The sequence below is a fragment of the Tachypleus tridentatus genome, chromosome 3 (genome assembly GCF_004210375.1).
Source record: "Tachypleus tridentatus isolate NWPU-2018 chromosome 3, ASM421037v1, whole genome shotgun sequence".
NCBI lineage: Eukaryota > Metazoa > Arthropoda > Merostomata > Xiphosura > Limulidae > Tachypleus > Tachypleus tridentatus.
Genome location: NC_134827.1, coordinates 18,256,118 through 18,273,326, shown reverse-complemented (window position 1 = coordinate 18,273,326; position 17,209 = coordinate 18,256,118). Strand labels below are relative to the sequence as shown.

At 30.8% G+C, this 17,209-nt stretch overlaps 1 protein-coding gene across 10 annotated transcripts; it reads left to right on the top strand.

Moving 5' to 3' along the window:
• Positions 1-1,877: 1,877 nt before the first annotated feature.
• On the top strand, positions 1,878-16,450 carry LOC143246465 (zinc finger CCCH domain-containing protein 10-like). 10 transcript variants are annotated; one of them, XM_076493213.1, is made up of 3 exons: positions 1,884-1,987; positions 13,072-13,167; positions 14,665-16,450. In XM_076493213.1, exon 3 carries the CDS (start codon positions 14,815-14,817, stop codon positions 15,622-15,624), a length of 810 nt encoding a protein of 269 aa, XP_076349328.1. In that variant the 5' UTR covers positions 1,884-1,987; positions 13,072-13,167; positions 14,665-14,814; the 3' UTR covers positions 15,625-16,450. The 10 variants fall into 10 exon arrangements, with proteins under 10 accessions (XP_076349326.1, XP_076349328.1, XP_076349327.1 ...); XM_076493212.1 differs by having other exon boundaries at positions 13,072-13,194; XM_076493219.1 differs by having other exon boundaries at positions 1,899-1,987; positions 13,072-13,099.
• The last annotated feature ends 759 nt before the right edge of the window (positions 16,451-17,209 follow it).

Below are 17,209 nucleotides of genomic sequence, written 5' to 3'. Positions count from 1 at the left end.
CTTGATGAAGCTGTACATTTACTGATAAAACCATCCGACGATGAAAGTAAACATGATAGTGTCGAAGACTACTCTGAAAGTTGTGATGATGATCCTTCTGAAGCCGAAAATGATGAAGAAAGTAATCAAAAGATCTTACTACGATGCCAGTGAACGAACTTTTGTCCAAAGATAAGAATTTTAGTTATTCAACAACACCTTCAAGGATCAACAGGAGAACCGCAGCTCTCAATATATTCAATGGGAACCCAGGCATTACAAGGCAAGCTGCTCCAAGAATCTCTACACCATTCGAAACATTCAAAATTTTCATTTCTGATAATATGATGGAACAGATCATTTACTCAACAAACACCGTCATGAAAGAACCAATTTTTGAAGAAGACCTCTGGAAATGGATCGCAGATAATCTTTTCCTTGGAATAAGTGAATCCAAAAATGCATCGATAGACAAAATGTTTTCAACCGAATTCGGTTTGCCATTTTTGCGAAAACTGATTACACAAGACAAATTCAAAAAAAATGTGCTCAAAAATCATATTTGACATCCACTCTCAAAGAAATAGAGAAATCAAAGATGCCGCCATCTCTGGAGTCTGGAATTTTTTTCATTAAAAATTGCAAAAACAGTTACAACCCAAGTGAATACCTGACAGTGGATGAACAACTATGTAACTTCAAAGGAAGAGTTGGCTTCAGAACATACATTCCGACAAAGCCAGGCAAATACGGAATAAAGATTTGGTGCCTAACAGATGCAAAGACAAGTTACCTCCTCAACGCTCAAATTTATACTGGAAAGGTTGGAAATACGACAGAAACAAATCAAGGAGAAAGAATAGTCAGAGAACTGAGTCAGCCATTTCTTGGAAAAGGAAGGACAATAACGACAGATAATTTCTTCACAACAATGACACTTGCCAAGTACCTTCGAACAAAAAAGAACAGGACTTGTTGGAACCATACGGAAATCAAGAACCTTCCTGCCTCCTGAAATAAATGCAAAATCTAGAGAGTTATCACCAAAGTTTTTCTACCATGACGACATCACTCTTCTCAGGCACTCAGACAAACCAGGAAAATATGTGCTACTACTAAGTTCTCAGCATCAGTCTGGTGAAGTAGAAGAGAATGGAAAGCCCGAAATCGTCAATCTTTACAATGCAACGAAGGCAGGTGTCGACACTCTCGATAAACTGGTGAGATATTATACAGCAAAGAGGCGATCAAAGCGCTGGTCAGTCTGCATATTCTATAACATTCTAGATCTTGCTGCGTACAATGCTTTCGTTCTATACTCGACAAAACATCCAGAATTTTTTCGTCAACATAAATCAAGAGCCAGAAGAAAATTTATACGGCAATTGGTGCTTGAAATCAAAGAAATTTACTGCAAAGATAATGACAAAACAACCTCATGTGAACCGCCTGCAAAGAGGGCAAAAAGAGGACGATGCCATTTGTGCGGCAGATCAAAAGATAGACAGTCGAAAATTGTTTGCTCAAATTGTAAAAAAAATGTTTGTCAGAGCCATTCTAAAGTTGTTTGTAATGAATGTTGCAAAATCACTGTGTTTCTATTGGAAAAATATATGGGGCCTCATAGGCCCCAAAATCACTTTAGTGGATGTAAATATTTTTTTCGTAGGAGTGTTAAAATACTTTTCTTTGAGAAGTTTATACTGATTTTTTTAATTTAGAAAGTGGCAGATTAATTTAAATAAATTTAGAATGCTTATAAGTTTGTGAAATGCTGAGTAGAATTTATGATATCAAACTGTTATGTTAATTCAAAAACTAGTTATTTTATTTTCATTTCGTAGTGTTATAAAATTTACTATTTTTTACACTTTTTATTTTTAATTTAAAATATCTTTACAAATCTGGTTTTGTGTTTCACTTTTCTCGATATTGGCGCCATTGCTGCAGCTAGTTTACAGTCTTGGCTGGGTAATTGAGAACTGGTGTTATCGGTTGGTGTGTCTGGGTATTAGTATTGATCAGTTTTTGGTTTTGAAATTGTAACATAATCATATATTATTTCCTTCTTTTACTTGTGTTTAAATGAAAATAACAGATTTTATCGTTATTAAATGAATATTGAAAAGTCCGACTTAGGCCTAAATTGAGAGTAACAAGTACGCCAGAAAGTTAAATTAAGTCTTAGGTAGAGTGTACTATTTATTATGTTAATAATACAGTAACAATAATGTGTGAGTTTTGAACTCTATTTCTTGTTCTTATGCTTAAACATTTATACTATTTTTTATTAATTATCTTAAGTTTTTGTTTATTTTTCTCTTCTAGTCATTATTAATAATGTTGGAATAATTGTAGTAATATTATTTATTAATAATATTAGTTTACTCTTATTACAAGGTTTAGGCTATAGCCAACAGCTTTGCACTTACATGTAGTGTTAGTCATAAACTAGACTTTGCTGTTAGTAGAGGATTTTGTTGATTTTTAATCAATAAATAAAATTTGCATGCCACTGGATTCCACAGTAAAAGAAAATTAGTAGGTTTACATTGCAGTTTGAATTATCAACTACTGTTGTGAGATCACAAAAGATCATACATTTGAACAAAAAAAAAACACCTTAAGAAGCAAGATTTAATTCAACTTCAAACGATTAAAAATATTTACTATTGACTGCTAAGGCTGTACATGCATGAAAATACACAAAGCACACACATTAAACCTAGAAGAGAGTGTTCCAGGGAGTTACAGTTCCTAGCCATTAAAACGTGCAGATTTGAATTATTTTGAATATATGTAATGCTTAAATAAAATATAAATGATTGTACAATTAACAAAATGGAAAGCATCTGCATTACTAACATGTGCTGAACTGGCATGTTATATACATGAAGCTTGCTTTAAAAACTGTTATTAATGCCATTGTTCAACATTTGTCAGTGAGCAAATGTTGAAACCAAATCCAGCAGGTTAATCTGAAGTGGCTTAACCAATAAAAGGCAGTGACACATCAAACATAAGTTCTCATGCTCTGCTTAGGTCTTGTCAGTTTCATTGGATTTAAAAGCATTTACTATTGGAAAACTTGCACATAAAACTTTCAAACCATTTGAAGTTCTATTTACCCATTGAACAGAATGAAACAAGGACATACAATGTTTTCTCAAAATGGCTGATATGAGGATTAGCACTTTACTTCGGTTAAAGTACTAATGCCCATACCAACTGGCTTGAGAACACATTTTTATTTAAAGTGGGTTTCTCATCTTTGTGAAGGGTGTACAGTAAGTTTGGTGTTACAGACTACGTGATCAATTGATACATAGTTATATCTTCTCAGATTAAACTGACAGCATGTAATAAAATGATAAAAAGAGATTGTAGACAGCATGTTGGTTACTCTGGGAACATTTTGCTTTACATCGTATCAGTTGTAAGCAGACCATCATCCTGACAACAGCTTTTCTACGTCATTGATGGTAACAGCAAATGAATGTGTGTAGCAATCATCGTTGATAAGAGTGGTATGAACAATGATAGCATCACTTGTATATTAAGTGATTTACTACATACATACATTCAGTAATTAGAAATCCCAACTCTGTAAATTAAGTAATAATGCAATTAATATCTGTATTGAATGAAAAGAAAATACCTTGCAAAACCGAATACAGGCTAGAACCTCAATGCATTCCATATGTATTTGTGAAAATACACAACAAACAACTTCAGTGAAAATAGTTTTTCACTTGTACTTTAAGGAATCTTATAAACTATATACTGCACTAAACATCCCTTTCAGGCAATGAAATCAATATTTAATAGCGGACAAAATGTTGGAACATTGGTTACCAAAATGCTCCAGTTTTTCAATATATTTGAAGTTAATCTAACTTATTTTTATCAATAATTATTCTATGAATAGGCAACTTTGTGACTGAGGAATGTTAGTATATGAATTAATAACGAAATTAGTAATAATTCATCAACAGTTTTGTTTTATTACTTTTAGTATTATTCATAGATTGCAATATAACAAGAGATAGAATAGGTGGGGTTTATTGCTCATACGTATCTGTCAATCACTGTTTCATATTTTCAACCAGTATTACTACAGAATCTCTTCTTTACTTTCATAAATACATAGGTAAACTCTTACTTCATTTGTAGTATTGGGTTGTTGGAAATGTTTATTTATCCATGTAAAATATATCCACATGTATGAGTTTGGCATTGATCAGTCTTTTTGGGACTGTATTTAACCTTGCCTTGACACTGGTATCAAGGTTACCAGGTAAAACGATAAATCACTCGCATTTTGTTAACAGTGCTAATGGGACAGTAGTATGAAATGAAAGATTGATTTCCAGGATTTTTTTTTCATTATTTAAATAACTGAACTTGCAGTATAAATCTATTAATTTGTCTGAAAACCAATGGTATGTGAATTGTTTTATTTACATTATTCCAAAAATCACTGAAATTTCTTACTGGAAAGGAAAAGAAAATTGCTGAAAATGACATGTTTTTAATTATTATTATTTTGCTAGCCTAAACAGAAAAAATAAAAATAAACCTTGACATATTGCACCCAAACCTTTTAGTATACTAAATAAAGTGCTGTGAAGGATATAGAGTTACTGAAAAGTGGATTTATATCTTCCATATTTTACCTGAGCTACAAAATTTCATAATTCTAGTGTAAAAAATGTTATCTATTAAAATTGTGGTGTAAAAAAAACAAAAAAACTACAGAATGAAATGGGACTTACCAGCCAATGGTAGATGAGCATTAGATGTCTAACATGGAGAGACAACCCCTATATTATGTATGGAGTGAAGGGCTAAAAAACCTTAAATTTTATAACCCACATTTGTAGAATAATTACATTAAAAGTTATGAAAGTTTATCTAAAGTAATGTTTTATATGTATGCTTCATTTTAAAAGGCTGTTTTTCTACTAGTAAAAGTTCATACTTTTTTCATTGGATTTGTGTCTCACTCTTAAGTGTATATTTGCCCCTTCCTGTACATTATATATAAATGTATTTACACACAGTTAGAAATACTAGACATCACATACTGAAACTGCAAATTTATTTTGAATGCACCAAATGTAACTCTAGTTAACAACATGAAGCCAAAATCTGGATTTTTAGTGTAAGTAAATAATATCTGTAGTATCTCTAGCCTTGTTTTTTTTTTCTGATCCTTATTTGCAGTTTTTAAATCCCCAATTTTTTATACTTCTTATGTACTTAATAATTAATAAAAAAATTACAAAATACTTGTAAATTGACCTTTTTAACTACACGAATGTGTCATTAACACAATAACATAATTGCTTCACTTGCTAATGCCCAGACTTTGCATGAAACTTGTGAGAGAACAGAACAAAAACCCAAGTAAAACAACTTTTGCTTAAAACCCATGTATGTAAATTTACATTATATTGATAAATGAAAACTTTCAACATCTAATTGTTAAAAAAACAAGTAGGATTCTATGTATTTATCTATTAAAATAAAAGATACATCATATATTTGTTTTCATGATTGATAGATATGTGTCTTTTGTGACAAGTCAAACTGATATCAAGGTATTTGCTTACAGTTAGATATGGGCAGATTATATATATTATAACCATAAAATATTAACAGAATTTCTCTGGTTTTAAAATTTTTTGGTTAAGAATAAGGTCATCTAAGAACTTGGCACTACTTTGTGCAGATCTTAAGCTGCATATAAAGGCATGACAGTCACAGTAAAACTATCACTTTACTGAAGTCATGTTAACTAGTGCTACCATATTGGGGGCAGAAATGCTAACTTCAAGAGGTAAGTTTTGTCTTACTTACCCCCAAATGGTGGTACCTTGTTTATTATTATTTTTTATTTTTCATCTTTTTAAGTTTATCTTATTCTTACTTGGGAGAGCAGTCACCTTCCTATAACTGTCTGCAGGTAGTGAAGGGTGATATAGATGTGGGACATTGTGGGCTTGAGCACCTGCATCTCACTCTCCTAATTTCTAATTTTCTTGTGACATTAGCAAATTGGAGGCTAAGACAGTTATTACGGAGTATACTCATCATAATGTGGGTCCTACTTCTTCAGTCACCTCCAAAACCTCTATTATTAGTGTTACTTTATTTTTATTTTTGAGTTAAATGTTTTAGAATAAATAAAAATTAGGTGGTTAAATTCATGCCTGATAAAAGTAACAGTTTTTGGTAGTGACTACATTCACTGTATTTTTCACATAATGACAGTGAGCATGAATTAGATGAAGTTGAAATTGTAAAAAATAAAGTAAGTTTCATACGTATGTGTGGAAAAGTTAATATCTCATGTGAACTTAATGCATCTTACATCAGTATATAAATATTTTTGTTAATAAAGATTTATTTAAAAAATAATGAAACCCATCATATTAATATTTTGAATTGTATTTTTGAAAAACTCAGATGTTAAAATTCTGGTTTCATGAGATGAAATATAAAGGTTATAAAAGTTTTTAAGAGCAAGTGAATATTGCATTGGTCCCTGGTGGGACAGTGGCAAGTTTATGAATGTACAATGCTAAAAGACCCACAGTGGATGGACATAGCAGATAGTCTAATGTACTTGTAAAAAGAAAACAAAACTTGTGTTACATAATGAGGAAGAGGAGAAATAATATTTTTTTCCCTTCAAACTCAAGTTTGAATTGTCAAGAACAAGGTTTTTGTTCTTTGGTCTTCAGTTTTTATGTGAATGTAAGAGAGACTGCCCATAAATTTGTGCTTCAACAAAGAAGTTCACATTATTTGCAAGCAGGACAGGAATAGTTCCACATGCTCACATAGTGTTTTTTATCTTCATTTCTTTTAATTTTCTAATCTAATTCTTTTAGTGAGATACCAATTTTTATTGGATATGAATAGAAATGTAAAGATATTGGTAGCTTATATCATAGAATACAGAAAACTGTACATGTGAAATTCCTTTGTGATAAAAACTTGCAAACAATTCTTGAAGTTTTGTTGGCATTTGATATCTAATTAAGGAATAAAATACATTCAAATATCACAGACATAATGGGTGTTCCTAGTGTGATGATGAGGGGTTTGAATCCCAAAATGAGTGTGTGGAAGTCTCCCTTCAAACAGAAGCTATTCTTTTGTTGCCTGTAGGTTGTAATTCAGATGCATGAAGTTAAATACTGCAAATAGTGTAACTTAACAGTTTAAGTTAGATTCATAGCCTATGCTTAAAGTATAGTGTTTAGTATGGTTCACGCAGAAAGTTGTTTCATACGTGTAGTTTACCGTTATTATTTTTGGTATAATAATTATGAAATTCTTTCCACATCACTTTCTGTAAAATATTTTTGCAGAAAATGTAGCAACTTGCATAAATCACATCAGACATTATAACAATGTTTAGACGCAAAGGGATCTATTGGGTCTACTGGGCTGTCCCATCCTCTAAACTAAAAATTCAATAAATGAAAATCTTAGCCAGCCATTATAATTTATGTAGTTATCAAGCTTTCTCTTAAACTCATTTAAATTTACTGCCTTTGCAACATCTGAAGGTAACTCATTCCACATATCAATCATCCTGATAAGAATGTAAAACCACCTTAACTGAAGATAACTGTTATCTTGCAAGAACTTGCATCAGTGTCCCTTAGTTCTATTCTCCCATCAAGTATGAAAAACAATTGCATCAACACTGTCAGTCCCCTTTACAATCCTAAACACCTTAATCAGATACCATTCAAAATCATCTTTTTTTCCAAGAGAAAATAATTTCAGGTATCTTAATTTCCCTTATATAAAAACCCTTCCATTCCAGGCACCATTTTAGTAACTGTCCCCTTAACCACTTCTAACAAGTTGATGTCATATGTAAGGTAAAGAACCCAAGGTTGAACACGCTATTCCAAAATTGCCTAACCAATAACCTGTACAATGAAATCATAACTTCTTTAGACTTGTATTCAGTACTTTTATAGATACAACCTTAAATCCTACTTGCCATACCACTAGCAAGAGCACACTTTGAATGTCTGTAGATATTAATCAACTATTACAAGAAGATCCTTGTTTTCATGACACTGTTAAGGTAATTCCCATCTAAATCATACTTAACTCAAATTATAGTAACCTGTTTGTCCAACTCACTAAATGATCTAAATTCTTTGTAAACTAGCAACATCCAGGTCTTAATATCATCTGTAAATTTATGTAAATCCTTCAACTATATCATTGATGTAAATCAAAACACAAGTGAAGATCCCAAAACTGTGCATTGAAGTCAGTGATGTCAAGAAACCCCACTTGTAGAGAAAATATATATGTAAAAACAGCTCGTTTGGGTTGAGATTTAAAAAAAAAATTTTTTTACATAGAGGAGCGAACATTTCGACCTTTATCGGTCATTTTCAGGTTCACAAAGAAAGAAAGAGGTAATTGACTGGAAGCTGACCACATGTTTGAAAGTGGTTGTGTTAATTTTGCGTTTGTTTATGTTTGTTTCTTTATTTAGTATTTGTGTGTTTTCTATGGTTATGTTGTGTTTATTTGACTTACAGGGTTCAAAAATGTGTGAAGGTGACTTTTTATGTTTTTTGAATCTGGTTTTCATTTTTTTTCTTGTTTCTCCAATATAGAAGTAATAGCAGTTATCACATTGTATTTTATAAATAATGTTGAGGTGGTGTTTGCCAGTGTAGTTTTTACATAGTATGGACCTTAGTTTTATGCATGGTTTTTGAATAAATTTGGTATTAACTGGAATGTCATATTTTGTTACTAGTTTTTGCCAAATGTTGGTTATTTTTCTGCTGATGTCGGGAATATATGGTATGCAGCAGTATATGGTTAAGTGATTTTTTGATTTGTGAGATATATTTACTTTTGTTGGTTGATTTTGCCAACATCTGGCAAAAAATAGTAACAAAATATGACATTTCAGTTAATACCAAATTTATACAAAACTGAGGTTTATACTATGTAAAAGCTACACAAACACCACACCAACATTATTTATAAAATACAATGTGATAGCTATCAAGACTTTTATATTGGGGAAACAAGTAGAAAAATGGAAACCAGATTCAAAGAACATAAAAAGTCACCTTCATATGTTTTTGAAAACTGCAAGTCAAATAAACAAAAGCAAAATTAAAGAAGCCTTACTTATACAACAACTCAAGCCCAAAATAAACCAATACAAAGGAACACCTTTATACCTATATTAAAAAAATACAATAAATAATTATAATAAAATAAATATAAAATTATATATTCAAACATTAAGCACACCCTCTACATTCCGACACTCAGTTACACAACCCCTTTCAAACATGTGGTCAGCTTCCTGTCAGTTACCTCTTTCTTTCTTTGTAAACCTGACGATGACCAAAGAAGATCGAAACGTTGTTTGCTCCTTTACGTTAAAAAAAAAATCTCGACCCAAACAAGTCGTTTTTACATATATATGTGTACTGAAGTACCTCACATAAGGCTTTTAATCCCATTTGATTAAACTCTATTTGTAACAACCCTATGCTTTCTTCCATTCTATCCAATTTATCAACTTATACCCACACCATCAGAGATAATTTCTACAAGACTATTTTGTTTAACATTGAAATGCTTTCTGAAAATCCAGATACATGAAATCTACATCTTTTATTCTCACCTACATAACCAGAGCATTTTCAATGAAAGACAAGATATTCTCCCTTAATGAAATCATGTAGACTATCCAATAAAATTCTAAACTTTGTTAAATGATTTTGCAAAGCATTTTTTATCAAGCTTTCCTAAAGTTTTCCATCTGGTGTAAGACTAATACGCTTGTAATTACTGGAACAACTTTATTTCCTCTCTTACAAAGAGGAGTGGCATTTAGCTAACTTTCAATCCATTGGCTCCTGTCCATTATTCATGGTCTTACAAAAATTGTAGCAAGTGGTTCATATTATCCAGTTCTTAACCTTCAAAACCCTTGCAGAAATATTGTTCTTTTAAACTTCTCTAATTTTTCTTAAACTCGGACTTAATGCAGTTACCTTATTTGACCTTGTTTCCATTTATGAACTGTTCAAGATGAGGAATACTACTTGAATATCCATTTGATGAGGGCTGCTTAAAAAATTTAAAATTAAAGTTTGGATGTAAAATGAACATGAATGTGGAAAATGAAAAACTTTTATGTCCCACTACAGAAAAAAGAAATTACTACAAGAACAATAGTGTAATATTTAATTGTTCTGTTAGTACTATATGTAAAAATGTTTTTTCATTTAATAAATTTAGAAGGAAATGATGTGAAAGAAGCAAAGTGGGTCTAATGTTAAACATTCTTTGCTATTGTACACATGTAGTTGACAGTACTCAGCAAAATGAGAACTTACTGTTTAATTTCATAATGTCTTGTATTAAGTAGTGTGTTTGCAGTTACTTTTTATGTGATTCAGTTAAAATTTAAATATTAATATCGCCAAAGTACAAACATAAATTAGTTCAAAATTTGGGCTGTAGGTCTGCTTTTTTAACTCGCTGAATGCACTGCCTCAACTCAAAAATTGGCATGTTATAAGAGATGTATCAGCTTGCCAGCACTGAAATACATTAACACTAATAAAATTATTCCAAGCATTTGTTTTTTACCATTATTTTTTCAGTTATTGGTATCAGTACAGGCAATGTTAGTATAATAGCAATTTTTGATAATTATATTTACTGATAAAAAGAATCACACAACACAATATCAGATAATATAAGGGTATGAAATATGTATTGCCAATAATAATAGTACTGTCAGCAATTAAAAATATATGATGGTTAAAATAAACTTATTAAAAAGAGTAACATTACTGATCAATGATCATCACTCTCAAGGGCCTATCAGTATTGAATGTCAGTGAAAGTTTTAAAGAAATGTATTGCTTTTGTATGAAATTCATAACTCACTTTCCAAAATGTCTCTTTATTGGTTTGTAGTCAGTTTTGCTGAATTTCTTAATTTGAACTTATATTTTAATATAAGAGTTTAGAAACTAATGGCTCTAATGAAGTTGCAACGATGAAATTGTGATTAAAAGTTGTTTTTCAATAATATTCTGGAGAGTGAAGGTTTTTTGTTTTTCAATATTTATTGTTCAGTGCTTGTTTATGAGCTACTCGAAACAAAAATATGTATGCATCTATGATTAGTGTATCATGAAGTGAGTTTAAATCTTTTTTTTTTTTATCTGAAAATGACCTGGAAGGTCAAAATGTTGTTTTTCTCCTTATGAATAAAAGTGTTCATACCCATACCAGCCATTCTGAGATACATTTGAGTTTAAATATATTCTAATTGTTCCACTGCCAGATAAACAAATATACTGGGAATTGTTGGTTTAATTCAGGGTTTGTTCTCTTTCTTTTCTAATAGTACTATTACATTAGGGATAACTTCTTAATTCTTCTGGTGTAGAAATTTTTATTGTCAAATAAATACATTGTTCATCTTTTCAATTTTTAAACCAGTTTGAAACATTTTAATCTTCTTTTGCACATTGTAACATGCAGGTAACAAATCTGTATTTGTTGCTTAACGTCCATACATGTACTACATTTCTGTAGTTCTAATGTTTGTACTTCCAACTAATTACTGAAGTTGGTTTTACAGTTCGACAGTGTTACTTCCCTATATAGTGTACCCATTTATAAATCTTTTGTGCAGTGTGGATGTCAGATGTGAAAAGTTGTTTATGCTAATTGCCAATTAAAGATGTAATTTTTAATAGTATGAGTGTATTGTGTTATTGTAGGACTTAAGATTCTTCTATAGTTGTCTGTAGGTACAGCACTCACTCCAGTCTTTTTCAAGATATGTATATTTGGAACTAGTTAAACATGTACAACTTCTTTACACTATAAAAATTATAGATGCATCATAAATACTATAAAGTTCTCTTGTTTTTCCTTGTCAGAAGTTCACTTATGTCTGTTCATTTGCTTTAGAATTTCATATGACAAGTCAAAACACCTTTCTCATTAGTATTCTGTGTATTATTCATTACAATGTTGAGCAAGTTACCACAGTCATATACTGCTTTTTTGGTAATCGTGTGGCTCTTCTATATTAGATATCGTATGTTTTTCTTATCAGAGTATAGTTGGGCTGGTTCAATTACTCTAGAACTCACTTTTACAGAATAAACTATACTTTTCTCTTAAGACTGTTAGTTTTCCTCTAACATTAAGCCTATCACTTCTACTGCAATTAACATCAAACATTTCCTTGGCTGTTACTTTCTTTATTGTCATTATATATCTGCTGTTTCCTGCTCATCTCATACAACTTATGTTTATTACTAAATCATCTGCTCACTATATTCTCAATATCAATGAATTACAAATGCAACTTCCAATAATCTTCTTCTCTTAATTGTTATTATAAAACACTAGATCATACAATATTCATTTACAAAATGAACTAATATTTACTATAAAGTCTTATATTATGACAGATCTTTTTATGTAAACAATTCAAATAATTCTCACTGTTTTCATAATGTGTGCAATAGAAGATCAAATGTATTAACTTGAGAAATGAATTATTTTATGTAGAAATGGTGTTAATGAAAACTGATTGCAGAGTTTTAATTATATTGGCTGTTTATAGATATTGTTAAAATTGGATAATAAATGGAAGAAAATCCTTTTCTGTGAAATGGTTTAGAATTTCAAAGAAAAAAACCCTGTTTATTAACTGTAAAAAACATTGTTTATATGAATTACTAAAAATGGTAAGAACAAATAGTCTGTGTTAAGTAATAAATTTTAAAAATACTTCATTCAAAGGAACAAGTTTCTTGTATTATTGTAAACCTATTTATCAAAATTTGGTTACATGTTTATTGCTAGCACAGGCAGCTGGCTGTCCAAAACCAAAACAACTTCTTTTATGTGGAGTATGTTGTTGCCATCTTGGTCTTATTTCAGATAAAAGAGATATGATACATTACTAGTATTAAGACAAATTTTGTTTTAAAATTTTAACTCTTCTTATCAAAGTAATAATATGTGTTTATTTGACAGGTATGAAATCCTGGTGTCAACATGGAGGGTATATCCATTGGTGTTGGTCATAATAGACTTGACCAGTCCTCAAATTATTTAAAACTTGAGCCAAGTGTAGTAGTTACAAGTTTCATAGAGATTGTAATATCCACATTTACATAATATCTGTTTATTTATTCAGTAACTATTTTAAATAAATAGCAGTACCACAGAATTTATTCTTCATAAAAACTAGAATGTCTGTTTTTAAATTCATTAGTTTAGCGTATGGTTTTATGATTCATCTAATAAAAATTACTGTTTAATCTAAAATGATGTTTAAGTAGTCCAGGGAAAAACTAATGACACAAAACACTAAACTTCACTTTGCATAATAAAGTATAAAAAGTTAATAATTTGTCTTTGAAAAACCTAGGATTGATTTTATGAATGTATGACTCATTTTTCTTGAAACAGACCCTGTTAATGACTTGATCAAAGTGAGCTGATTCTATAAATCATAATTCAAAAAACAAACCGATGCTAATTTGGCAAAACAAACTGACAAATTCAAAGTGGTGACAAAGATTATGCAGGGAAAATAAGAGATTAAAGTGTATTTTAATTAGTATATTAATTGGTTGGGATAACCTTACAGTTTCATATATTTCAGTGAAGCCTAGTATTTCACAAAAGTTATTCAGCTTATAAGATTTGGGATAGGTCTAAAAACATATAAGCTGAAAATGCAAGATAAATTTTCCAAATAAAATTAATAATGATAAAAGTTATTTACATATTGTAACCAGTATTATTAATTTAACCAACTAAAATAAAAATATATCGTATGTAATTATGTTAAAATATAACAACTAATATTAACTTGTACAAATATAACTACTAAACAGTTCATGCTGTTGTATAACAAAATATAGAAAACAGTATTTGTCATTGACCTAATAAAATTGTTCATTATTCAATTAAAATTAAATAGTTAATAAATTGTCTATTCACAATAGTTTCAAGGGGGTTATGATACATAAATTATCAAGTACTATAAATGGCAGAAGTGATGAATTCACTACGAAACTCAGTAAACTTTGTGTTCAAAATGTGATAGAAGAAACCTTGTTTGTAAAAAAAAATGTGAATTTATGAGGGATAATATAAGCAAGTATACAATATTGAACAATTCCTTCTGTACTTACTAAGCTGTGAAGGGGGGAATGTTAGTAGCAGTTACATGCTAACTTCATAAACTGTTGTCAGTTTTATTCAGAGTCAGGCAAAAAATGTGCAGTGGGACTTACTAAAGAAAACTTTTGTATGTATGTATTCTTCAAACAAGACAGTGCTTGCATGTAATTTTATTTTCTAGACTTTGGCTAAATTTTTATTTACTAAATTTAGTTATGCTACATTAAAACTAGGAGATTGCACATACACATTAAACACTGAATTTATTTTTAATAGCATGTGCATTCTAGTACAGCTGGCCTTGCAAATACTGTAACATATGTATTAGTATATCTATATATAAATGTATGTATGTATGTAAACATCACTGTGTAGCTGTAACCAAGTATTTATATTTCAAATGCTTAATTTTAACTATTTGCTGCTTTCTTACAGCATTACTGAGCAACAAACAGTGTGCGCCACAGTTGAAGTGCAGCAGTAGCTACCCCGTGCTTATCCAGGCATAGAGCTGAGTTCTTAAAGGAAGCATTGTGAACATTGTTTTTTGAAACTTGCCCTTTTGTATTTCTGAAAATAATCAGAATGGCTGAAAGTGAGGGTAGAAATGAAAACAATAATAACTTTGGCAAAAATGATGATAACGATATTTGTCGTGATTTTCTGCGTAATTTGTGCAGGCGCGGATCAAACTGCAAATACAGGCACCCAGAACCCCAAAAAGAAACCCAAGAAGAAGGAAGCCAGGATATTAAATTCTGTCACGATTTCCAAAATAAAGGTTGTCGTCGAGCAAACTGCAAATTCATGCATTGCACTAAGAGGGAAGAAGAATACTACCAAAGTACGGGCAAGTTACCAAGGCATGTGCAAGAAGCTTTGGGGGAAAAAATTGACGTTCCTGTTTGCAAAGACTTCTTGAGGGGCTTTTGTAAACGAGGGATTTATTGTAAATTTAGACACTTAACAATACAGGAGTATGAAATGGAAATGGGTGGGAAGATTGGGCCATCTTTCGTGGGAGAACAAGATTTTAATCGGTTTGACGATTTTGAATTTCAGCTGAAACGCAAACGACCAGCTTTTGATGATGGTTTTGGTCCAGTAGATGGACCAGGGGTGTTGCTGCCCACTCCTGGTCCTGACCGAATGCCATCAACTTCCATGCCCGATATTCAAATGTTGGAAGGGGAAAATGCAATTCTTCGACGTAAAGTAGAGGAGCTGAAAAAACAAGTCGTAGAATTAACTTCAACCGTTGAGTACCTGTTAGAACAAAATGCACAGCTGCGCGCAAGCAAGCAGTTCAGTATGCCACCATCTACACCTAACCCGCCTCCTAAGTCTCGCTCTTTATATCCAGGTGGTGGACTTGGCAGTGTCCAATCTTGGTAACTTCTAAATATGTTAAAACTTTGCAAGTAATGTTGCAAGTTTAAGGTTTTAAATCCTATATCCTTTCTTTATCAAACTGTACACACTGAAATGGGGATGATTTATCACTGTGATGTTTTTTTCTTTTTTTCCTCACCCCCAATTTTGATATTTTCACATGTACCCTTTGAATTGTAGCAGTGGTTGTACAAATATGGTATTACTTTGTACACCAGGTTTTCACACATCACTGCTTAAGGATCCCATTTAAATCTTTAAATGAACCTGGTAATTATTTGACAAGCAAACACTTGATACTGTTGATTGAATTTCAAATTTTATTTGATTAACATAAAGATAATTAATGTCTTACTTTTCTTATGAATCTCATCCATGGATAATTTTGTTAGTTATGCAAGCAGTATAAAATAATTTTTATTTGCAGTAATTTTAATCATACTTAAGATTTTTTGTATCAATACTTTGAAATTATATAATTCGTGTAATAAATCATACAGTGTGATTTTCTGCATTTTTTTGTTCATTTTAGCACATAATAGTCATTTATACATAAACATGTTTCATAATGTCTTACACTATTCTTTGAAAACTTATTTTATGCCTTCTGATCATATTAAAGTAAAAATTGTGTGTTTACTAAATAGATGAGCAAATTATATTTGTGATGTTTTTCTGAACATTAGATTTAGTAATTGAAAAATTTTGTTTTCATGGAATATGTATGATGTGTAAAAATTTTGTGCTGTATTTGAAAACAGTTATTTGACCAGAAATATCAGTCTGTAGTGCTGTCACACTGTTATGAATAAACATTTTAGACCTTGTATATTTCTGAATGCGCAGTTAATTGTTTAATTCAGCATTCCAGAACAGCTGTACATTGAGTGTTTATACAAATTTTATTGGAAAAACTTAGAAAAGTCTGAAATTTGTCATTGAGTGTGACATTTCTAGAACACATAAGGAGAAATAATTATAATAGCCCCAAAAAAATGTGGTTAATTACAATGCACTTAGTAGTACATCAATATACATATTTATGCACAAGTCATCGTTTTATCCATGCTTATCAGTTGTCTTGGAGTTTGAAGACAGTTGTAATAGAAAATATGAACAGTAGCTAGGTTTTCACCTAAATGTAGTGTTAAGGGCTTTAAGAAAAACTTAATCTTGTCTCCTGATACTAGGTCAGTTTTGGATAGAAATCCAATTTAAAAAATAATGTAGCATTAAATGTTTCATTTTACTACTGTATAAAAGCTCTAACAAACTACTGTTTACAGAGGGGTTGTTTCTTTTAGTTCTTTCAGTATTACAACTGTATAAGGTACATTAGTCAGTGGAAATGCTATCACCTTGTAACATGTTTATTTTTCCCACCACTCTGAATTTGTATTGGAGCTCTGACTACTTACAATACCAAAGTGCTGATGTGGATATATAAATAAAAGAATGGTTAGGAAAGTAGACATATATTACACAATACCATTCTTACTTATGACTGTTATTTTGAGCTTACAAATTTTAATGCATTGGTGAGACAGTCTTCATGTTAGTTGTAATAAAAGGAACAATGCAATATTCT